This window comes from Ictalurus furcatus, chromosome 8 (assembly GCF_023375685.1).
Source record: "Ictalurus furcatus strain D&B chromosome 8, Billie_1.0, whole genome shotgun sequence".
In the NCBI taxonomy this organism is placed as follows: Eukaryota; Metazoa; Chordata; class Actinopteri; order Siluriformes; family Ictaluridae; genus Ictalurus; species Ictalurus furcatus.
In genome coordinates, this window is record NC_071262.1 from 25413944 (window position 1) to 25439416 (window position 25473).

General features: G+C 42.0%; 1 protein-coding gene across 3 annotated transcripts; it reads right to left on the bottom strand.

Moving 5' to 3' along the window:
• Positions 1-917: 917 nt before the first annotated feature.
• Positions 918-25016, bottom strand: LOC128611889 (C-terminal binding protein 1). Of its 3 annotated transcripts, none has more exons than XM_053631732.1 (10): positions 24759-25016; positions 22101-22308; positions 12742-12896; positions 12505-12649; positions 12090-12296; positions 10503-10717; positions 9966-10096; positions 7920-8047; positions 7679-7796; positions 918-7582 (listed from the first exon to the last, which is right to left on the bottom strand). In XM_053631732.1, the coding sequence occupies exons 2-10, from the start codon at positions 22156-22158 to the stop codon at positions 7393-7395; spliced, it is 1347 nt and encodes a 448-aa protein (XP_053487707.1). In that variant the 5' UTR covers positions 22159-22308; positions 24759-25016; the 3' UTR covers positions 918-7392. The 3 variants fall into 3 exon arrangements, with proteins under 3 accessions (XP_053487707.1, XP_053487708.1, XP_053487709.1); XM_053631733.1 differs by lacking the exon at positions 24759-25016 and adding an exon at positions 24481-24734; XM_053631734.1 differs by lacking the exon at positions 24759-25016 and adding an exon at positions 22894-24252.
• Between the last annotated feature and the right edge of the window lie 457 nt (positions 25017-25473).

The following is a 25473-nucleotide window of genomic DNA, read 5'->3' on the forward strand; positions in this document are numbered from 1 at the left end:
GGCTGGTTCTCCGGTGCACCCGAGCGTCCCTCACGCTATAACTTTAAAGCTCATGTCAGTTCATCTCCCTTACCAAACTAAATCATGGATGGAAAAAATGACATCACTGTCTGGGATTAAGTGCAGATGCATTGAAGTGAAGAGAAACAACAGAAACGAGCTGCCCGTCGACTTCCAAACATTTATATGAGGATCAAGCACCGCATAAACAGTTGCTCTTTGTTGACTGAGGTGGTTTTACAGCTTCGTCTCGGAGCAGTGAGCCGCTTTTAGACATAATATATGGTCATTTTTTATTTTTTTTTCAACTTTAGCATTCAATATACACACGGAACACACGTGCTAAACTGCGAAGTAGCAGCTAAAGTGTGTGTGAGGTGAGTGGTGAAACATTCAGCAATGCAAATAGCTATGTTAGTGTAGCACTCAGAGAATGACAGGATATAGAAATATCAGAAATGCTGTTAAATGTAGCACGCTAAATAGGAGCGATAAAGATTGTAGAATAAAAACAGGCACTTTATGTGCATTTTTTTTTTTTTAACATCAAAGCAAATATTGTGCATTAAATGGCGTCTACTAGAAAACAGATTCTGAATGACAGCTGTCAAACTGCATTTGGTCTAACGTGAACCGACAGAAAAACATTATTCGGTTTAGTTCCACGCCACCATAAACGTTCAAACAGTCCTAAAAAGTCTGCACTTTGTCAACATGACACCATGTTGCACAATCCCACGCAGGGAAATGAAGGTAGAGTCATCGTAAACCATTTCTGAAAAACACGTTTAATCAAAGTCGGTTTCATAACAACCTTCCATTCGGATAAATCCAGAGCACAAGGAGAAGGGCAACTTTTTTAATGTTACCTCATCTCAACAGAACACATATTTTCCAAACTGCATGACCAGATAGAGTAGGAAATAATAAAACAAAAAACACTTTATTTTTCACTAGAAGTCAGTACAGGAAAACAGCTGGTAACAACTGGCCAGATATAAACTTGGCCAGGAACTCGGTTATTAAATCAAACACAAGGCATAATATCGTCAGCAGTTCTGTCATCAGATGTGAAAGATGTGTTGGTAGAGCCACAAGTCAAAGACACCTACTCACATGACAACCCAAAGCACAGTATGAAGTCCCTGAGTCCACCAGATGACGCGCATTGGTGTTGCGGCTGATGAAATGGATCACTGGGTGGTGGTGGTACAGGGTTGGATCAGGACCATGGCTACCGGTATTCTCCATTGCCTCATCCCAAAGTATAGCAAAGGGTCAGTAGGGTGGCAACTGGTCTTTGTGCAGCACTGCAAGCCCGCCACTTTCCAACAGTGTGGTACACCATGTCTACAACCTGTTCCAGCACTTTGCACGGCCACACCCAGTGGTTACTAAGTTTAGGCAACAGGTCTTTCTTATGGATAGGCCGGTACACCCACGCATGGGCCCATAGTGGAAAGTCTTGACCACAGCAACGGGTGTCAAAGGCTCTTCTGATAGTCACCAGCACCGCCACTACAATCTCATGCATTCATGCTCTCGCAGGCTCTGGCAGGGATCTGAAAACCAACGTCACGGTTACCCTCAGCTCCCAGTCAAACATCAGAACAGCTGGCGTGCATTGGTGGACTCCTGGACAGCCATCTAGAATGCCCAGAGTTCCAGGGGTGTGAGGGCATGTTCCAGGGGTAAGCCCCTTTTTGTATGCTTCCCTGCCTCCAGCCACCTTTTCACCTGTCCGTCTCCTGCTATACGTGATGATCGAGCACGGGCAGTCCTTGCCCTATGGCACTGCTCCAAACCAGTGCAGGCATGAATGGATAGTATCCTCTCAGCAGATTAGAGGCACTCCACTGTCTCACATGGTTGGCATCAGAGAGCGAGACCATGTTATAGTGGAGACAGCCTGAAAGGTATTTTATGCCAACAAGCCAAATGTCCTTCCAGCCCCTTAAAGTCGAGGAGCCACATGAGGGAGGCACAAGACCTCCATAAGAAGAACTGCCTGGTATACAGGTAGGGACAGAAATAGTGCAATGTCTGTATAGTAAGCATGAGACATTCATAAGAGGACCCACTTTCCATACGGGTCGGTGCAGAAGTGACCATTCGCTCTCCAGCCCCCTCACCCTGCAACAGCACTCTACCAATCTTCACATCGCTGGCATAGGTATCAAGAATTAAAGTCTGCTTAGGACTGGGGTGTGCTAGGATTGGGGCCCTGTTGAGCAAATCCTACAGGTTAATGCCAAGTCACAGTCTTTGTTTAATTCGAAGTCAATGGCTCTTCTCAGTCAGGTAATGCAGGGGGCTGGCAAAGTGGTTGCCAGTCTGTGTTGAATAGTACGATGCCAAACCAAAGCTGCACAGAAGCAAGGTTGTGGGGAACAGTTTTTGACAGCAGCCACATTTACTTTATTAGTAGGCACACCAGTGGTGCTGACCACATGGCCCAAAAATACCATTTTGCAACAAATCAGGCTACGCTTATTGAAGTTAACATGAAGGCTGGTCTGGCAGTAACTAGAGGTTGTGCAGGGCCCCACTGAAAATATGCTGAATGAACCAAAAGGTTGTCGAGATACACCACACTGCGCTTCCTGGGAATTTCAGACTGACAGAAGCATTACAAAGGGCATCAACTTGAACTTGCAGAGCTCTTGGCTCTTAGATTTGGCCTCTGGAGTGAGTTATATTACGACCAGTAATACAACAGAGGTTCCTTTCCACCGACAAGGTAGAGGAGGCCTGACAAATTGTGCACATCAGGCCACAAGTGTTTATCTACAGGTGACCTATATGGTAGGTTTACCGGATTAAAAAGGCCAATAAATTTAAATGCAGGCATAACTAATTACTGGTAACTGTTTGTAAATATGTATAAACTTGTATATGTATCGATCTCACAAACACACTCGTACATAAGCGGATGCTAAACGTTATTCAACGTTTACACGTGATACAAAATAATTTAGATAACCTTTGTTTAAGGCATTACCGAACAACCAACCCATTCACACATACAAGTGCTCTTCCAACACACTGCCTATGAACTATTCCTGGTTAGAAAAACAAGGTTCAGGAATCCAGCACTAAATGTGTCAGAAATCTAGGACACAGGAGAGATGGCTCATAAAGGGCCATTTGGGAACCATTTGAGTTGGCAGGCGAGGCAGGGTGTGTAAGCCCTGTAGCCCTCATAAAACCGATTTCACTGTATCACCACCCCATGCCGGGGGGCACGAGCAGATACACAGGCATCATAAACACGAGCGGCGGGGGCGCCGTGCTAAACACACGTCACTGAACTTCATTTAAATCACCTTTCAGTCCCAAACAAACTTACAAAGCTCAACATTTTCGTTTCTTGCACTCGTTTTTAAAAATTCTAATACGCAAAAACGCTAACGAAACAAACATCAGGCGCACTGAAACCCTTTAGCATGAAGAGACGAAGGGTTAATCTTTAGGATTTTATTAAAATACCTTGTGGAATTTTACCATCAGAGGTTACCATCACAAACATCGTTGTTTTCTAATATAAAAAAAAAGAAAACAAAAGCAAAAGTAAAGCTTAAGAGGCTAGTTACAAGAGTTGTTTTTTTTTTTTCTTTCTTTTTTGTAGTTTTTGCAGTCTGGTGATGGGACAGGGGTCAATTTACAAAGAAAATAAAAGGTGGTGAAAGAAAGGAATAAAAAGTTCACATGTTGTAAAAATACATTTCCCAAGTTCAACGGTTACACACAGTTCGATTAAAACATTCATTCTTTCTTTGTTAGATGTCAGTGCGAGAAATGAGACAGAAACAAAAAGAAAAGAAAGAAGGAAAAAAAAAAAGAGAGAAAAAGGGGACACAGCTTAGCTTGACGGGACTGTAAGGAGTACGATCTGAACCATCTTCATGCTGGAGTTTCTGAGAGGAGTGACCTACAGACACCTGGAGGGTGTGTGTGTGCGTGTGCGTGTGTGTATTTTGAACCCTGAGAGAGAGAGAGAAAGAAAGAGAGAGAGATAGAGAGAAATTGACCGCTCCAGACCCAATGTAGCGATAAATGTTTAGCGATAGCTCCAGGTTTGAGAGAGGGGCTTTGCGAGAGCAGAGCCGACTTCACACGTTGAAAATCAAAACCAGGCGGGTTCTCTGTAAAAAATACACGTCTGGCACACAGAGCTGTGCACTTTGAACACAGAATGGCTAAAGAGTAACGTCTCCTCTCTTCATGGGGATGGGGTGGGTGACCAAGTCCACCATAGTGTATGAATTTAAGGCTACTACAGTCGAGAGAAAGAAAACCTGGAAACTACGGCCCTTTAAACAAGCTGCTGGAAAGGACCTATAAAAGTGAATGCCGGGAAGAAGAGGTCTTTTTTTTTTCTTTCTTTCTTTCTTGAAACGTTTCCATACAACATGAACACTGAATAATACAGAAACATACTGCTGATGTTCAAGCCTGAAGAAAATGATAGCGTTCAAAAATATCCCACACGTCAAAATGAAAAAAAAGTTGAAGAGTATAGCTAGAACCTTTTTGAAAAGGACAGAACGGGAGACGTCAGACGACATCAAATGACCAAAACAAGCGTGACATCTTGATTCAAGCTCACATGAGTGACACGCAATTCCATGAGAACGTTCAGTCAAGGGCCAACTAGATAGAAAAGCAGAATTAAAAAGCAGGATTTGTACGGTAACAGACATTTCATGCACAAAAACTAGTTTAGTTCTGATCTTTGTTGGATTTTTCAAGAAATAAAAGAAAAATCGAAACAAAAACAGCAATTTAATTCAGGATTAGGTCAACAGGTTCGCCACAACGAACATCTGTGCAATGTTCTTTAACCTATTAGAGTTTATTTCCAAAATCCACCATCACCTAGCTTATTCGAGACCAGACCCCAACTCCATCTTACGACCCACTGATATAGATGAACGGCGATGCAGATTTGTGCTCATTCATAACATAATCCGAGACAGGGAAAGCTCGAATAAGAAAGCCTGCAATCTCAAAACTACCTACGCTAAAGGAAATGGATTCTAAGAAGGGGCATTACAACATCCTCGTAAGGTGTGTTAGATAAGCTCAGACGTATATCTGCAACGGGTTCCGAAATAGCGAAGTACAATCTAAAAAGAAGCTGTACAAAGCGAAGAACAAGTAGATCATACATTCAATATCTGTTACTGAGGTACTAGAAACTGGTTTCCCTTGACGCAGAACACTTTCCATACAAAAGACTCGTCTAGGAGGGGAGGAGGAGGGGAGGGGACGATCGTACCCACCCCCCTTTGGAAAACGACCGTTTTTTCAATGAACAAGCTCCATCCAAACGCTTACCCCGAACCCCACTGTGCGCATGTTGGGGTACGATGTCAGGTTTAACTCAACAGGAAGAGAAGGTTAAAATAAAATAAAAATTATAAAGAAACCGGATAACACTGATTAGATCTGCGGTGTCGTCTTGAGGTTTACACTACTAACTGATAAAGGGACAGACTGCGCGCCTGCCACAGCTCCGTTGTGGATCTTTGGAAGTCAGCCACACAGTCTGCTGATGGATGGAGTGATGCAGTCTGGTTCTACCTGCTTCCCTCTCTATAAGCACGACGACGTATTTGACAAAAGCACTGATGGACTGCATGGCTGAAGAGCGGCAGGTAAAAAGAAATGCTGAGACAGGATTATTCAGCAGACTCAGATTACTACACTGTCATTGACCCCTAATGGCCATATCATGTTACTACAAAGATCTGCATACAAAAGATGAGGAGGGGAAAAAAATGACACCAAAGATCTTTACATGTCTGCAAACACCTGGCTGAACAGAAGCTACTCAAAACAACTGCTTTAGACAAACACATTCGCATGTGTGTATGTGTGTGTGTGTGTGATCTCATCTTCATTTAAGCGCCTGGCAGCCCGATTCCTCACACAGTGATGTCATGGGAAGAGCAGGAGCAGAAGGAAGGACTATCGGAGATAAGGAGAATAATGTACAAAGGTCAGTGAAAAAGCTGAACCACCCAGGGAGGCACATCCAGGAAGTATGGAAAGATAAGAAAAACAAAAAAAGAGCTAGGCATATCAAGGTGGAGGATATGTGTATATTTTAGAAGAGAGCAGGAGTCCCAAAATAATTTTTTTTTTTTTTTTTTAAAACAAACAAACAGTAACAGAATCCCAGCTGAAAAAAAGAAAGACGACTCAAAGTATCACAACACTTAACGTGAAAATCTGAAAAGTGGAACACCGGCCCTTTAAGACACCTGAAAATGTGCTTGCATTATCCCCCCCTTCCTCCCCCCCTCCAGTTTTCATGGAGTTAACAGTGAAAGTAATGATAGATTAAGTGTAAAGACACAGCCTACTGAATATTCCCAATCGCACGGTCTTTATAAGAGAATCATAAATCACTGAAGTTCAGAGATGCACACGCACAAAATAGGGACTTCATACATCTACACTGTTAAAAGTCGAGGAGATTTCACTCTGGAGAAGTGGAAAAGTGACCAGACGTCAATAAAAAGCTGTACACAAATGGCATATTTATGATGCTCTTACAGAGACCTACATGTCATTTATCCATACGTTATTGATACAGTGAAGCATATGACTGAACCGATACCCAACGAGTATCTTTACAGGAAATGAGAGTCTGTCATCTTTCGGAAGGACAGGATGGACACGATACGACGCTCGCAATGTCTTCAACATGAAGGGAAAAGCGGAACCCGAAGTGTCCGAGAACGCCACTGAGTTACTGTCAGGAACAGGCAGATGACACGTCGTCCCTCTTACCGTTCTAATCCGGTTAGCGAAAGGTGTGGCTATGGTTAGCTGTCCGTTGGAAATGTGGTCGAAACGAAATTCAATGACTTAAGCCAGTTTTTCCAAATTTGCTTCAAGGGTCAAACCTATGCTTTAAAAAAAAAAATGCTTGGGAGGCTGAAATAAAAGAACGGTTCATGTGTTCTTTACTATACTGTTAACTCAGCTGGACAGACAGAAGGCAGGTAGAAGACACACTACTCAGAAACAAACTCCAACTAGTCCAGATTCAAAAAGGCATAAAAAATTAAAAAGGGGTTTTCTAATTCTAACAAAAAAACAACCCAATTACTGAATCCTTGAGAAAAAGAGTTATTGCTTGCTGCACAGGTGGAAAATTTTTTTAAAAAAATAAACGGATGATACGACAACGAAGGAAGGGGCAAGGAGAAGTGTTTTTGAGTGGGTCACATCTGGACTTGCGTGTTCTGTTTGACTGGATTGACCCGTCAAAAATTATTACGTCGAAAGCAGGGCTTCGGCATGGATCGAGCCCTTAAAAAAAGGGGGGGGGGGGGGGGTGAGGGCATCGCTGGGGCAACGATGGAATGTGTTGGGATGCTATTGGTCAGAAGGGACGTCTCTGTCAGCCTCTGCCTTGGTTGGCTGCCCGGGTGAGGGGGTGTGTGGTGGGTGCGAGACCGGGGCGAGGGGATGGGCTAGGGGCAGCGTGCCTGCCACCATGCCCTCTACTCCTGCCCCTGCACCAGGCAGAGCTCCTGGGGTTACACCAATCAGACCCGCCGGAAACCTGGGAAGGACAGATGTTCAAATGTAAAACGATTTTGTATGGGGGAAAAATGTAAAAGGAGTAAGGAACGACTTTCCTGGTTGAAGCCGTTCTCACCTGTACCCTGCTCCGTTGAGTTCAGAGTGCACGGAGGCGGTCTCCATAGAGGGCCACTGGGAAGCCGTCATCAGATACTCCTTATTCACACAATTCTTGAGACTGTCAGGAATACGACCTGCAGAAACATGCACACAAAAAAATAAATAAATAAATCAGAATCAGCAGCCATACATACAAACAAACAAACAAACCGTCATCACGTGAGATGACAGTGTTTGAGTAGGAGAAGGTTCCTAACCCGTGATGGCTCTGCGTACTTCCCGCGCCGCCTCCTCCCTCGCCTCAATGGAGGCCTGCTCACTGTACCAGGATGTGTGGGGGGTGCAGATCAGATTAGGGGCATCCTTAAGAGGCCCCTGTGAGAAGCTGGGGAATAACACGCGAAAGACAAAAGTGGTTTGTATGATCTACAATCACACTACATGCAATCCTTCAGTGTCCCATAACACGTTCGGTGGTTACAACTAACGCTGTGTTCGAATAGAACTCGTCGTCTCTGACCTCTGACTAGGAAAAGAAAGAAAAAAAAAAACAACAAAGAAAATACCATTTACTCAGAATTCCTACTCGGACACTCTACACGACCACATGTTCACCGACGGTACGTAAAACTGTAAACAAACAGCACTTCTTGCTTTAGACCAATCAACATACAGACATTTTAGCTTGTTAAATATATATCAGTGACTGTACAGTAGATATACGTCGCTCATTACAATCAGCTGGCTAGCATGTTGCTAACAAAAGACAAATACGGAGGCAGCCGTGGATTATTCTCTACTTTGTAGCTGGAACGCACGGAGGCTGATGATTACGTAACTCCGAGTTCTGACTTCTCACGCAGCGTAAATCTAACAAAGACCGCACACCTCTCTGTCTCAAAAATCAATGCACTTTCAAGACAAGGGTGCCCAGGAGACTGTGCAACATAGCCAGAGGGTTTGTTTTGGTAGACTGGTGGGGGAAAAAAGCCAAACAAAAAAACCCCCAAACACAAGCCACCATTATCCTAGTTACTATATTTTTATTATTATTATTACTACTACTACTACTATTATTGAGTTATTAGCCTGACTGGTCACTCTGAATGGTTATGACATCGTTCTAGAACATTGGAGACATTTAAATGAAGAGATAAATATCCGAATAGTTCAAATGATGTTCGCTGAGAGTGTCAGTGGAAATGATTTTACACTTAAATGAGTCCCTGGCTGCAAAAAGGTTTGAGAATCCCTGCTTTTATGTTACTTTTCCTCCACTTGACTCTTTTGGGGGCTTTCCACTGTGGATAGTACCTGATACTTTTTTAGTACCGAGACTAAATGTTAGTCATGCGATGAGAGAGTAGGGAATTCTCCTTAACGAGTGGTTCTGTATTGTGCCTGAATAAATGCGTCATTTAAGACATGCTCTGCATATGGTAATATTCTATTAATCGAAAATGATGCATCATTTATCTCGTTACAGATAAAATTACAACAGCGGTTTGTGTCTTAGATTTTTAACTCTCGCTTGTTACGGATTTCCAGACAGGCGTTTATCAAATGCGCTCCTGTCTCGGCTGAATCTAACTTGGTCGTATCGAGCACTACGTAAGTTCCAGACTGCTGTTATTTTACATCCTTAATAGTGTCAGTGAACAGGAAAGGCGTCTGGAGTACGGCCTGACTGCGTATTTGTACAGGGCTTTGATAATACAACGTTATTCCTGCGGGAAGCCGAGTGGAAGACGGCACACATGTTGAGGAAGCACTAAACTGCCGTGGAAAAGCAAGCTCGGAAAAGTAAATCGAGCCAAGTCAAGTCGTGCAGTGGAAAAGTGGCTTTAGATGTTCGCTTATTATGGGCTTAGAAAACTAACATTTTATTTACAAAAAAAAATATTTCGAAAAGCAGCCGATAAGAGTCCAGCGTCAGTGTGAACTCCTTTAATACTGTTTAAAAAGCATCTTGAAATTCCTCAAGAAATCGGGTGAGAAAACGCCAAGAATACATTTCTGGAAATTCTAGACAAAAAGGATGCTTTGAAGATGCTAAAATACTAAATTATTTTTATTTATTTGGGATTTTTTATCACAACATAATTCCCATAGATTCATTTGTGTTACTCCAGAGTTCTGATTTATTTATTATTATTCCAAAATGTGGAGAAAAAATAAATAATGAGTGTGTATATACTTTTGACCGGTAGTGTACTTTGAAGTCAATTGTTTAATTCGCTCGCTTAGAAAATAATTATTTTACCCGTACTTATAGAAGACCATGCTAAAACACACACGCTTACCTGAAGGGCTCCGTCTCGTGGACGTCGAGAGCTGCGCCGCGTATTCTTCCCTCTTTCAGTGCCTGAGCCAGAGCTTTCTCATCCACCAGCCCCCCTCGCGCAGTGTTCACCAGGAACGCACCCTGACGCATCTAGTACACAGATTACAAGACGCTATCAGAGGGCGATCTAGAGTTTTTGCTGAATGTATAAACGAGATAACTATAATGTCTGGGTAACAAAGTGTGTATCAGGACTTTAAGCGACACGTGATGTGTTGAGTGCACAAACAGTATAATACCCATCAATGGCATGGTGTGGCAGATGCTTACATGTTTCCTGTGTGATGGTAAACTACGGATTTGGCAAAGAGTAAGATTTAAACATAAGGTGAGTGTGTGTGTCTTAGCTATCTGTTTGATGGTGACATGTTCGTCAATGAGGTGGTGCGTGTGCGCTACCTGTTTGATAGTGAAGTCGTTGATGAGGTGGTGTGTGTGTGTGTGTGTGTGTGTGTGTGTGTGTGTGTGTGTGTGTGTGTGTGTGTGCGCACGCTACCTGTTTGATAGTGAAGTCGTTGATGAGGTGGTGGTTGTGTTCGTTCAGGCTGCAGTGAAGGGACACACAGTCCGAGTGGATGAGTAGATCCTGCAGCGTGGCCATGCGTTGGAGCCCCAGGGATTTTTCTACCCCCTCGGGCAGGTACGGGTCGTAGAAAATCACCCCAAAACCAAACGCCTTTGCCCTCAAAGCCACCGCTTGGCCAACACGTCCTGAAAGAGAGGCCAGCATTAGAGATCAAGATGCTATACAGTCCACTCACCCTATCAGCATCTTCTGCAAAGCATGCAAGATCAAGACAGCTTCATCATCACGAGGAGGCCAACGGGGAACACATTGGGGAGCTTTAAAAATCTTCACATTATTAGAATTTGAGTCAATATTTTGGAAAGTATGATAACAATAAGCATACGGGGTATGAACGAGCAAATTAAACAATTGACTTCAAAGTACACTACCAGTCAAAAGTTTATACACACTCATTCTTTATTTTTTCTCCACATTTTAGAAGAATAATAAATAAATCAAAACTCTGGAGTAACACAAATGAATCTATGGGAATTATGTTGTGATAAAAAAATCCCAAATAAATAAAAATAATGTAGTATTTTAGCATCTTCAAAGTAGACGCCCTTTTTGTCTAGAATTTCCAGAAATGTATGCTTGGCATTTTCTCACCCGATTTCTTGAGGAATTTCCCTGAGATGCTTTTTAAACAGTATTAAAGAGTTCACACCGACGCTGGACTCTTATCGGCTGCTTTTCGGTATATTTTTTGGTAAATAAAATGTTAATTTTCTAATGAAAGAAATGAATATGTCGGCACGATTATATCTTTGTCTATGACACCGATTTCAAACATTTAGTCATACACCTTCAAAGATTTTTAAGACCACCCACTCTATATCAGTCTGGCTTAGAGATTTAATGTTCCAAGAAAAGATCTAGAAAAGATCAAGTATAACATCAGAGGCAGGGGTGAATCATTTTTGGTAAATGGCAACGATTTATTACCTACTTCAATGATGTACGCACCCTGGAGGTGGGTTGAGGAAAGGTAGACGGTAAATACTAATCATCTTACTTTTTTTTAATCTTTTTTTTTTATCGTCATTGTTTTGTTTGTTTTTTCTGTTTGTTGTTGTTTTTTTTGTTTCCCCCTTTCTTTTGGTTTTGGCTGTGATTATTTTGTTGGGGCCGGGTATGATGGGGTTGTTGGACGGGGTGTTATGTAAAATGCGGTTTCCCAATAAAAATTCTACGATTAATAATATAAATAAATAAATAAATAAGATTTTTAAGATCACAAGAAACATTTCAGTCGAGTGTCCCCAAACTTTTGACTGGTAAAAGCTGATTACATCATGATCATGATTCAATTCTTATGGCTATCCTCAAGAAATATTCTCTGATACAACTCTAGATTAAAATTTAAAATAATAATAATAATAATAATAATAATAATGTAATTGTCAAATCTTCCGAAACTTAGAAACATGTCAAAAAAAAAACAACAAACACTTTGTATACAAACCGCTCCAACCCAAGAATGTTATAATCGAGAGGAGCGATTTAAAGGCTCACCGAGGCCGATGATGCCCAGCGTCTCTCCTCGGATGCGAGCGGCTCCTCCTGCCACCTCTCTGATTTGTTCGACGCTGGAGGCTCGAGTGCCCTCGCGTAGGGCCTGGTGCATCCAGGTGACCCGGCGGTACAGGTTCAGGATCAAGCACATGGACGTATCTGCCGTCTCCTCCACAGACGCTGCGGGCACGTTACACACTGCGATACCTGAGTGTAACAGCCAGATGGAGAATAACGATGATGTCGCCTTATTTATTTTAAAAGGAGCATTTCTCAGATACAAGAAAAGGACCGATCATTGGGTACGCTTCATAATGATGGGCAGAGGGTAGAGCTCAAGCAGCCAATCAAAATCAAATCCAAAATCCAAACCAGGAGCTACTCAAGGATCAGCAGAAAGGCAGAGAGAACTCACCGAGCTCAGCTGCGGCTTTAACATCCACGTTGTCGAATCCGCTGCCGATCCTCACGATGACACGAAGTCCTTTGAACTTGTCGAGGTCGTCTCGTGATAGTGAGATGGTGTGATACAGTAACGCAGCTACGGCCTCGTTAAGAACCTGGATGGACATCAGAACATGTTTATCATCATCATCATCATCATAGTCAGACACGGTCTGCAAAACCACAAGCCGTTGTGTATTAAAGCTACCTTTTCGTGGATCTCCTGGGTGGATTGAGCGTCACAGAAGGCCACGGTGGCCACGTCCTTCAGAATGGGCATCTCCACCGTGCAGTCCCGTCCGTCCAGCAGCGCCACCAGAGGACGAGGGTGCATGGGCCCGTTTAAGATGGGTGGGCGAATGCCTGCAGGACAGAGACGAGGCATTTCGTTGGCACTCCAGCTAAGAGAAGTACACACGGCACATCTTGGTAGGATTTGTAATGCTATCGCAGATGTTATTCAGATACGGATAAAAAAATATTCACAGCTTTTTTAATATAAACATAGCTTTGCTTGGGGGACGATGTGTCTAATAGAATATCAGACATTTAGGGTGAAATCTTTTTTTTAATCAAAAGCATAAAAGGCCACGATTTAATAAGATCATTCAAACTGAATACCGGCCCCATGATTTATTTATCAGACACGCTTTAATGCTCTGGGATGTGGAGAGATCATATCAGATACTGGAACTTCCCTATGGGACCATCGCCCCTTTGCATTATTGTTGCTTCTGGCACTTGCAAATATAGCATTTCATTAAGCGTACCATTTTTAAAAAAAAAAAAAAAGGAAAACCAAAGCAGTTAAGCTTCTCTTAAAGACCATCTATTTAACGGATCCGATCGTAATTTGCATTTTAAATGGTTTCTATCCGATCGCATAATGCAACGGGTTTCCTTAATTTTGCATTTTCGATCTCCACACACGGCGACCTGGACGCTAACCTGATCTCACACTCGGCTCGAATTTCCTCCGGTCTCAGCAGAACTTATGCTAAATATTACGCCTACACTCGCACTGTCAAGATCGTGGAACTCCAAGGGCGCGGAAAGAAGTGCAGCTGCGTGTAGACGGACACAAAAGCATATCCCATTTCAGCCCACACATGGGCGTAACGGGAAACACATCATCGCTGGCCCCTGTCCATTTCCAGACCCCCACAGCAGGATAAACAGACGAAGGGGTCGTGGAAGAAGTGGACAGATGAAGCAGGAGGAATGGGGGTATTTGAGCTGAGAGTGGGGGCAGGGAGCCTTGATATGACTCACGGTGACCTAAATCCTGTGGGGTATGTGCAGGCCAAACTCTCTGTACACTCCACCTCTCGGAACTATGCATTCGTTTGTGTGCCTTTACCAGTTTTGCTGTTTTAACATACAATGGGCTGTGTACGCTGTCTCACGCTTCATATTCAAACGATATGAGGTGTGAACGTACACCTGCACGGAGAAAGCTGAGCCTAGATTTGCTCTCGGCTAGTTTATTATTTAAAAAAAAAAAAAAAAAAAAAAAAAAAAGAAAAACGTTCGTGCTCATATACCGTTTGGTTTGGATTCTCGCTACATACGATTAACGTTATCTTAAGTAATGGAAATAGCAGCGTTGTAACTGTTTCAGCTGCTACAAACGGCTTTCACACCATCGTCTTCTGGGCTTGGATACTCGCTAAGAAACAATGAACATTTTTTTTTTTGGATGAAGAGCTAGTATCTGAAAGAAGATACGTGGGCTCACTAAATAGACTGTTTACGTTATCTTACGTAACGGAAACGGCCGCGTAGTAACCATTTCAGTTGCTACACATTGCTTACACACCATCAACAGACTATTCCTCTTGGAAAAATAATCAAAAAGTGAAAAGTTTATGCTCGTATCTATAATAAAAAAGGCACCTTTACAAAATATGGCAAACAAATTACGCACTAATAAAAAATTTTTTAAAAACATTATAGTATAGTGTCCTGAAACGTTCTTCATACACAAATACAAGCTCATACGGGGCAGTAAAACTGAACAGCAGTGCCCTTTTGCCCCGCTGACAGGTGTCTACTCGGCTGGAGACTTCTGGAGAGCAGAAGCTGTTAACCCAAGAACCCTCGTCTCCATTTCACTCTCGCTAAAACCCGAAGCGGCTGATTGACAAGTGTAACACTAGGAGGCTTACAATACAAATTTTTGTTTAATTTTTTTCCATTCATTCATGTCAAGCCTTTTTCACAGCAAACACACACACACACACACACACGAGAGAACGATGAAACATGGCTGCCAAGATACGAGAAAACAACCCAGGCCCAGTTTAAACAGTGGGGGGATAAAAAAAAATGCTGAGAGGGAAAACTCTGAAAATGTTAATCATAAAGCTCTTGCGTGAACAATGCGAACGCTTATTCCTCCGAGGTCATGGAGGGAGCGTTGTGCGGCGCCGAGCACAGATGCTGCGTGTTGAGGTTGAGCCAGTGGGTATGAAAAAGAGAGAGAGAGCAGCAGAGGAGGCATGGCCAAGCAAACAATGCCATTCATTCACAGCCCAGTCCTCCTCCTCCTCCTCCTCATCTCATCCACCCCCTCTCTTCCAAAACCTCCTTGTCTTTCACCCCTCCACCTCACTTTCTTACTCCGCTGCTCCACACACACACACACACACACACACACACACACACACACACAAAGAGGGGGGTGGGGTGGAATGATAATACATTAGCACCACACCCAACCTCCTGCCTGCCAGACGCACATACACTTAGTCAACCACACGGATGCATTTTATTCATACCGTCAAAAAGGGAAAATTACCACTCGAGATACCGCACCCAACCCACAATACACCCAACCCCTCGAGCCTTTGCTTCACATCCCATAAAACCTCACACACACACACACACACACACACACAAACATCCTAACCTTGCATCATGAAGTAAGCACGCCTGTCTTCTCTCTCTCTCCCTCTCTCTCTCTCCTCTACCGCTCTATCACTCTCTCTCCACCCTTCACAATCAGAGTCAGGCTGTTTTTGCCTGGCAGGTACCCAGCTGTCATCCACACCCAGCTCCTCCCCCACAGACACCAGCCAATCACAAGGCGCATGCATTGGGCACCAACCAACCAGCACTAACCTCATTAGCATAGGCGAGCAGCTCGAGACAGTTATTGTTTTTTTAAAGAGACAGCAGCTCGTTCTCCTGGCGTCCTGCAAAACTCCGCACTACTACACCACTCGTCACGTCACGAGAACCTGCTCCGTCAAGACGAAACGCTTACGGATAAACGTCAAGATCGATGTGTGTTTTAACTTCCTTCCAAACATTCAATCCTATTAACGTGGTTACAATATGGATTAGAACTTGCTGTGAAAATGAAGAACACACTAGGATCATCCATCATCGTCAGCACAGGCTGCTTACTCAGACACGCAGGTTTCGCCTGAACATCAAAAGAACTCAACCACATCTCTCCCACACACACGTTACTCAGCTGCTTATTCAGTCTCTCGCCTTTTCCAGACGTCGCTGATGCATCTCGTCTCTGGTTGGGTTTCGACCTGACTATTCACTTCTCACAACTGCGGAATGAAAAGCACCCTACTTTCAATTTAACCCTGGGTTACAGACTTTAGCTCTGGATTGAACATGACACTTGAGGTCGAATGATTTTTGGATTTGTACCCAAACTAAGTTACCTACCTGCCGATAGCCGGTTAATCAACCGAATAAAATTGTTTATGAACCATTTTTAAAATTGATACTGAATGAAAACATAACACTCAAAGTAAAATACTGCTGAACTTTATTACAAAAACAAACAGCACTGACTGTACCGTGAAAATATACTGTGGTTTTTAAAGTGAAATAAATAATATATATTAACTATTAAAAATATTAAAGTAAATAAAAAGATATACATCCAAACTGAATAAATCAAAAAGTTACACTCCAAATAACAAAAAAGAGGACATATCCAAAATGAATCAAAAAAACACTTCGAATAACAACTAAATTTGTCAGCGATCGTTTTTTATTTGGCCTCTAGAGGCCGCCCTCATGCCGTCTGACTACAGCGGACCCGTCTTAGCCGCTCACAAAACACAAGCAGCTTTCAAGTCCCTCCATGGAAAATGTCCAAGGTTAAGTGAAGCGGAGATAAAGGAAGGTGTCTGTTGGTCCTCAGATTCGTGGACTTCGTCGAGACGACGCATTTGACCATGCACTGCGTGGAAGGAAAAGACGGCATGGAAAGCCTTCCAGTTAACGGCAACACATTTTCTCGGAAACAACAACTACGGGTTGTTGGTGAAAAACCTCCTCAAGGCATACAGAAGCTTTGTAGCAACATGTCACTAAAGATACATTTTTTTGCAGTCTCATTTAGATTTTTTTCCACCGGACTGCGGGGCAGTGAGCGGTGAAGGATTTCACCAGGACATCACAACAATAGAGTGACGCTATCAGGGCAAATGGAGCCCGTCAATGCTTGCAGACTATTGCTGGACAGTGACAAAAGATGCTCCATTTAATGAATACAAGAGACAAGCCAAGAAGCACCGAGTAGACACTGAACAGGACTAAACCAGGGGTAGCACCGCCACTCCAAAAATGGTGGGGCAAGATTATTTGATTATATTTGTCTATTAAAACATACAGGCCAACTATGTATTTTGTTTTTAGCACTATATGGCTTCGTATAGGGTCTGATTATAATACAATAACAGGGCACAATACACCTTTTAATGAATGTCAGAGTTGTTCACAAAGTTCAACAGCACTCATTCTAAATATGTTTTAAAAACCGAAGACATGTTCACATAACGCAACAGGCTGTTTGTCACTGTAGTAAATCTGTTTCGATAAACATTTACCCAGCAAGCCTTACTTTGTTCTAAGAATGTCATTTGAGGGACATTCCTACGGTATAATCAATTTAGAAAACAAATTGTGTGTCTCACTTAAAACACTGAAATGTTAGCGATACTGATTATTATGCGCAAGTGAGTGCCAAAGCGCAGTTACCCCTTCATCGTTCGTAGCATATCCCCTTTAGGAGAAATGTCCCTCCCCCAGATGAGCTGGAAGTTTTGATTACCTTTTCAACAGAGTCAGACCTGTCTGTTATTGCATGAAGTGCTGGGTCACCGCCCCAGTAGATTGAAAAGTACCGGGTCAGACGCCAGCTTGCCCCCGTCGCTCCAGCGGCCCTGGACTAAACCACGTACGTGAGAGTTTTTCGCCTTTTGTTTCATAATAAATATAACTGATTTTTAAAGTGTTACATAAACAAGACAGGTGACCGGTACTACATACACAGACTTAAAATATAAAATCTTAAATATCTTGGAAACAGCAGCCAATCAGTTGTTTTAATTGTCAAATTTGAATTCAGCACATCACATGATAAATAGCACATTTTATCTCTGAAGCAGACGACTTCTTTAAAAAAAAAAAAAAAAAAAAATTGCAGACCAGTGTATTGTTAAATCGGCAAAACCGACCAATCGGTCGACCTCTATTTGACGCGTGACTACATACGCGGACGCAGCATTGGCTTTATTCATATACTCGCCTGTGAACCTTATAATGTACATCAGAGAAATTAAAAAAACGACATCCACGTGCGGCACGTTTCCACGCCCATCGCTAAAACTTTAAAGTGTTCACTAACATAGAAAATCCAGGAGACTGATAGACAAAACAGACTTTTCAGTAGGTTTGAAGGAACACTGAAGTAGGGCTGTGCCATATATCATATCATATCATATATCGTCCATGATGTACCGGTACAATTCCTCCCCACGATGAGAATTCGTCATCCAGCGATACTGACGATACGGTTGATGACGTGTTTACGCACCGCAACGTAAGTATCTCGCATGAAGGACGAGAACGAGAAGAAACATGGCGGAAGGCGGAGCTCCAGCCCTAGACGAGGAAGAAGAATTAATCCTCGAAAGAAGGAGCTTCCGCCGTAATACGGAAGCGGCTCGGGTACAGAAAATCAAAGATTTGAATCAAACATCGGTGATTTGTAAAGCGTCAAAAACGTGTATCAAATTAGTTTCTCCACCTCACGCCAGAATACGAGGAAAGCCAGATGTTATGTGAGGAGAAAGCGCCGCCAAAAAATGTCAACCCATGATCGCCCATCCCTACACCGAACATTGTAGTAAAATTAAATTAAAACTGTCTTGAATAGTTTGCAAGTATGTGATTTGCGACACAGCTCAAGTTTGTCCAGCCTGTTGTGGACATCATCCCTTTAAAAAAAAAAAAAAAACCCACAGGATATACACAGCAGCCATCTTTCATATGAGTAGTCATGGTATAAACACAGCCCTAGAGATATAATGGACTTAAGACCTGAGAAAGTATAATCATTCACCAAAATAAGTCTAAACACCGAGCCTTCCCACACAAGAACATGAGAAAGCGAGTAAATGACTTCAGGTGAAAGGACACAGCTTTTTATTTCTTGTTTATTTGGCAACTTGCTCAACAAGTAAGAGCCTCCCAAAATCCGGGTTTGACTTAAACCATGTCCCATTTAGTTCCAGCCCTAATCCAACATATCTTCAAGACAATGGGTCCTTTTGAGGAGCTAAATCAGAGCTATTAAGCGGTGAGAAAAGTCTGGGGAAATTTAAGAAGATGCAGTGGACTACCATGATGAGGAGCTGTTGTTCTGCATGGTTGTTGGGAAGAGGACTGCTTGGATTTTTTCCCCGAACGGAGCAAGAACTCCGGGTCAGGACACGCGAATGAGGAGCAAAAAAAGTTACGGGTGGACATTTTAGATGCGTGGCTGATCATATCTGTAACGTCTGTTTCGCATGGAGAATTCACCAAGAGACTAAAATGAAAAAAACGTAATTCATGATTTGGGACGCTGCCTTACATCAGCACTGGACCGGAAAAACAAGAGACGCGCGTGTTTATTGCCAGATTCCTCTTCACGGAGGTGTGCGATATTACACTGGCATTTTACAAGCTGTCCATCATCACCTGCTGGTGACTCTAGACGGGTGTACACCGTGCCCCGTCACGATCCGCTCAGATTCCTTCACTTCAGTCTACGAGCAGAACATATAAACGCAGAAATTCGGCCTGCTGTTAAGCAACGCTGTGCTGAGTGCTCTAGAAATAGCCAAAGCACCACATTTAGGCTCTTATTGTTCCTGCAGTCTACAGCGATATAGAAGCGCTGAGCGAGAGCCCCTCCAAGAGCCGTCTGCTCCGCCTCTGCAGCCCACAGGAAGGAGCGCAGATAAAGAAAGAGCCCTGCATCTGCCCTAGTCTGCACAAGCTCTCTATCTACACACACACAGACACCACGCTCAAACAATAATCAGATCAAACACGCTATATTACACACACACACACACACATCGGCTCGAAAGTGTGAATTAGTGCCGCTTAGCACCTAGATATTTCTGTGCGTTTCAACGAACACACACAAGGTTCTTAACTCTAAATATCACAGATACATCGACATGGATGCTGGTATCTGCCATCAATCTGCGTACCGTGACCTGATCTGAAACTCAGCACAAGGCGGTCTGAAAGAAACCGACTCTTCAGCAAATGCTAGCCAGGCAAGAAAATGTCTACAGAAGAGTGAAAATAGAGGCTCTTTCTCAGAACTATCAGTCGAGGACTTTAGGCACGATGAAAAACACGTGCTTTACTTACGTCTGCACAGGGACGCTTCTTTAAGTGCAACTGGAACCCTGCTCAATCCAAAAAAAATCATTAACAGAGCTAGCTAATCAACTTGCTAATTTTTTTTGTTGTTGCTGTGATTGTTGCGGCCAAAAACGCTTGATTTTGCTGCGGCTGTTTCTTCCCTCAAAATCTGCGTGCCTTTTTTGCGGAAAACTCTTTGACCTGGCGAAATTGCAGCTGGAGAAAATTTGGTTTCGCGTTCATTTCTGCTATTGCAAAATCCTGGAGGGACTCATTAAGTAGTTGGACTGAAAGATGATACATCGACATTGCGATAAATTATGACAATACACTTTTCTGAGATATCGTGGGTATCATGAGATAGCGATATATATATATATATATATATATATATATATATATATATATATATATATATATATACACACACACACACACACACACACACACACAATTGAAGTTACGCATAGACAAGTATATGTTTAATTTAAAAGCACAGTATTAACACATCCCTAATAAATATAACCATGTGCCTAGATATACTGTGATTAGTAGAATTTACTGTCAGTACATTAACATTACTGTTCATACTTATGTCCATCACCAGTGGGAAAAAAAAAAAGCAGACTGTATTGTGGTCAGTCAAATTACTGCAAATGACATCAAGTCAAATTTTTGTTCTTGTTTACAGACATCTACAGCTCTTAAAGGTAACGTGAACGTCCTCACTGAATTAATTCACACACTATATTTACTTATAAAACCGGTTAAACTATATGAAGCCATACCAAGCTATAAACCCTGCTCCAAATAACTCGCACCGTAACATACAAATATGCCCATGTTTAACCTGACTTCAATACAATATTTTAAAAATAAATCTTTATATTAAAATAAGTAAGTAAGTAAGTAAGTAAATAAATAAATAAGGCATAATGTGTGGAGGGCACTGTTCTTACATCTGACTCTACAAGTGTCAAACACACATTCGTACTGTACACTAGAACAGCTTTTCCTCACATAGGGGAAAGAATTGGGTATTAAAAGCACGGGGTCAGGTTCAGTACAGCGCCCCGGGGCATCCGAGTGAAAAGCACCGAGATCTGAACACATTCTTCCTGTAAAAAAAACACCAGAACTTGCACAATTAGGGCTTGCACAATTCATCGTATTTCACTCGCAATATTTTGCCGTTCCAGGTGATTAAACATGACGATGACAATCGTATGTATGTGTATATACACACACACACAGATTTTCTCCACTTTCCTGTGTTTAAAAATTGTTGGGTTTTTTTTCTTGCAAACATTAAAGAAGAGTATAAAAATCAGGTTAACACGACACTGCTATCTTGCTTTTGTTTCCAAAAGTTTGTGGATACCTGACCATCACATCTAAATGTGCTTTGTGATCATCCCATTGCCATTACAGGTTTAATCTCCCTTTATAATGCCGTTATAATAAGCTCCACTCTTCTGGCCAGGCTTTCCACTAGATTTTGGAGTGTGGATGTGGGGGTGTGCGCTCATTCAGCTGTAAGAGCATTACTCAGGTCAGGCACTAGGTAGACAGCGTTCGAGTTCGTCCCAAAGGCAATCAGTGGGGTTGAGATCAGGGTTCTGTGCCTGTATTTATATATTTATGTGTAACATCTACAAGATTAACAAGCAATACGCGCAACCGAGTCTTTCATTCATTACACATTTGTGGAACTAAAGGCTTATAATTAGAAAACATTGCACGAGCAGCAAAGACAAACTGTCCCAAATGTTGCTGGAAAAAAAAATGTGATTACTGAGCAAATCAAATTTCTGATGGTTATTTTATCAATCATTATCATCATGTAGCCCTAAACGTAGTCAGGCGTGTGTCACAATTTAAACTCACCTTCGCAGATGCGGTCCAGTCTCTGCCGCTTGACTTTGTGTTTGTCCATCAGAGCCATCGACTGGTGGTTCTTCACAAGGACCAGCTACGGCCGCAACGAGAGAGGGGGGGAGGAGAACCAAAAAAAAACAAAAAAAAAAAAACCCGCAGAACTGAGTCCGGTTCTGTCCACAACAGGAGAGAAATCGCTCCAAAATATTCTCCCGACCTGCAATCACAAGAAAAAAAAATTTATACTGAACAAGTACGTTCTGACAAAACACACGATTCTTTTTGAGACGTTTCCTTCATTTAACTTCTGATACCCGATCTTGACCTTTGATTAACAACATGAACATGAGTAATAAATTAAACACTGAGATAACACTACACAGTTATAAATCATACCGACCTGGAGCACAAGTCAATCTAGAACTTTAAAAAATAAAAAATTTTTTAAAAAAGCACCTGCGTAAAAGAAAAGCAACCTGTCGACATCACTGACTTGAATATGTAAAAACAAAACAAGGTGATGGATGCAGTTATGGGTCATTAATCAACGACAGGGTGGTGTGATAGATAGGGGCCCGGCCTGAAGCGGAGGCAATTATTTCTCTAACAGCACATATCAAAGTGCTTTAATCCAATCATACAACAGCAATTTGCCAACTAATACATTTTGAAAAAAACACAAAAAACGTTTGAACCAATGACGCGTCATTCTTTAACCTTTTCTAGTTACGTTTAACGTTTATAAGACAAGCTAGTTCCTGACCTTTAAAAAAAAAAAAAAAAATTTTAAATGTCACCTCACCTTTAAAAAAATAAAAATAAAAACCCCAGATTGTCTTGTTACTGAGACTACTGAAAGCACAAACTCCTCCCTCTGTCCTGAAGTAACTCTTACAAAGCTCATACTGGAGTCTCCTTCCATAAACTGTAAATAAATAAACAAGCGTCACCATATCAACGATGATACATCTTTACACCACAGCGCGTGGCTGAACGCTCGAATCTGATTATCTAGAAGGTGTGCATTATTCCTGCACGGTAATTCCGACCGTAACGTGAACGACACGTTATTGTTTCTATAGTAAAGGCTCGTACACGGCACGGGGACTTGTACTGCGGACACAATCAAAGACTAACAATAAAAGGATTTTAAAAATGTGTTGTTTAACAAAGTAAACCTATAACCATTTATGACGTGGTGATTTTTATTCATTTATTTATTTTGTTAGGAGACGTCTCGGCTGTCTGCGTTTTTGTAACAGTCAAAGCTTGCCAGCACTGGAAAGTCTTCAGGACAGAGGAGGTTACACTTTATGCTTTTTTTTCTGGGTACAATGACAAACTGGTTTGTTTGTTTTTATTGCGAGTCAGACAGAGAAGGAGAAAGAATGAACTTTTATCACGGCTATAACGTAAGCGAGAACGGGAACTAACTTGTCTCTCGGACACGCTACGACATTAAATCTAACGACGAAGCTTTAAAACGTACAACATTTTGCACATCGATAAACTACACAGTGTAACTGTTAGCAAACTGAATGTCTTATGAGGTACAAGCGGAAGGACACGTTACAGACCGTACGGTTACAGGACATGTGCACTTCATGCCCCATCACACACACACACACCAGCATGGATTATTTCCATATAACAGCACAGTCTGTCAAGTGTTATTCCTTCCATGTTAAAGAATACGATATTATTATTAAGATTAGATTACATACAACCCATCCCCCCGCTGATACTACAGTAATAATAACGTATTAGTTCGAGCGCACTGATATAGACCTGTGATTTGCCTCGGCACCGGAGCTACTTTCAATAGAACATTAATCAAACACCTACGGACCAATCAGATTGGAGAATTCAGCAGCGCTGTGGTGTAATGCTTAGTAACATGGCGGATTATTGTAAAGACGGATTACAGGTTTGTGTAACTCAACAACCCGAATTTACACTTACAGAATTACACTCTGCTCAGCTATGCTAAAACAAGACAAGCTAAATCGGCTAAATGAGCTAGTTTGCTAGCTGTGCTCAGCCTGCTAACATTCCCTTCCCAACGCCGTCCGTTGTATTTACAAACAAACAGACAGACAAACAAACAAACAAACAAACAAACAAAAACAACCTCCGCTTCACTTTAAACTTTACGTTATCTCAATTCCGTGAAGTCCGACATGTTTTGTTCTGGCTCTGTGAAACAATTATGGCGGAGTCGGAAATATATATATCCCAAATTTCCAGGCAGCTCGCTAACGCCAAACTTCTTAGCAACTTGCTGGCTAGCTTACACGGCTAAACACCGCTTACACGGCTAAAGCGGCTAGCAACTCTTAAAACGCGCACAAACTCCACAAAATGGAGCCTCAGTTAAGTAAATACATACCAGAAATATTAACTTTTACACTTTTAGTATTCGTCCTAAAAGACTTCCTGGAGTGCTTGGTGCTTTGCTATGCAGCTTTTTTTTTAAGGCGCTGGTCCACGCTAGCTAATGCTAATGTGTGGATACAAACAGCAAGATATCTCTCTCTCCCTCTCTCACTCACTCACTCACTCTCATCATATCCGTTTCTCCAGCAAGCACCGAAAAGGAGTTTGCTCCACTCAATTAAACGATTAATTCAGTCATTAAGAAAGTTAAAGTTACAGCAAATATCTCACCGTCTCTAAAGAGGCTTAAGCTACGGGTTCAGTCTGGCCAAACTGGGTGAAACACAACTCTTCCCCCGCTATCTACCGCTTCTCCGCCATCAAACCCCGCAATAAAAGGAAGTCTACAGAGTTCAGGCCCTGGATCAATCCCAAACAGCTTCCTAGTCACTATCCCGGCGCTCTACATAGTGCGTGTGACACAGCGGATTCTACACCCTACGTAGTGCACTACGTATCCAAGGCGACGCCATTTTGCGATGCCGAATATGAACGAGAAGAAAAAGGCAGAACCAACAGATACAGCACTGTAACGGCAGAACAGCACAGCGCCCCTAGAGATGGACTTGCGTTTCAACACTTATTAAATAATAATAATAATAATTAATTAATACATATATTATATATATATATATATAAATAACATTTTTACAGATATTAAGTATTCAGAGTTATACAGGCAACATGCATACACAATTTTTTATACATTTTCACACAATTTACATGACATTTTCAGTTTAAATATACACATGCATTTATATCTACAATACGTAAAATATATTCATGATATGTAAAGCACATATCTTTTATTTGAAAAGAAACAACTTTTAAATCTTTAATAATGTCCAAGGATATTTATTTTTTGTTCTCCTATCTATCGTCTTCCGTCTTTTGAATTCACGTACTATTTGTTTGGTAACCGTTTCAGCGGTTATTTTACACCTTG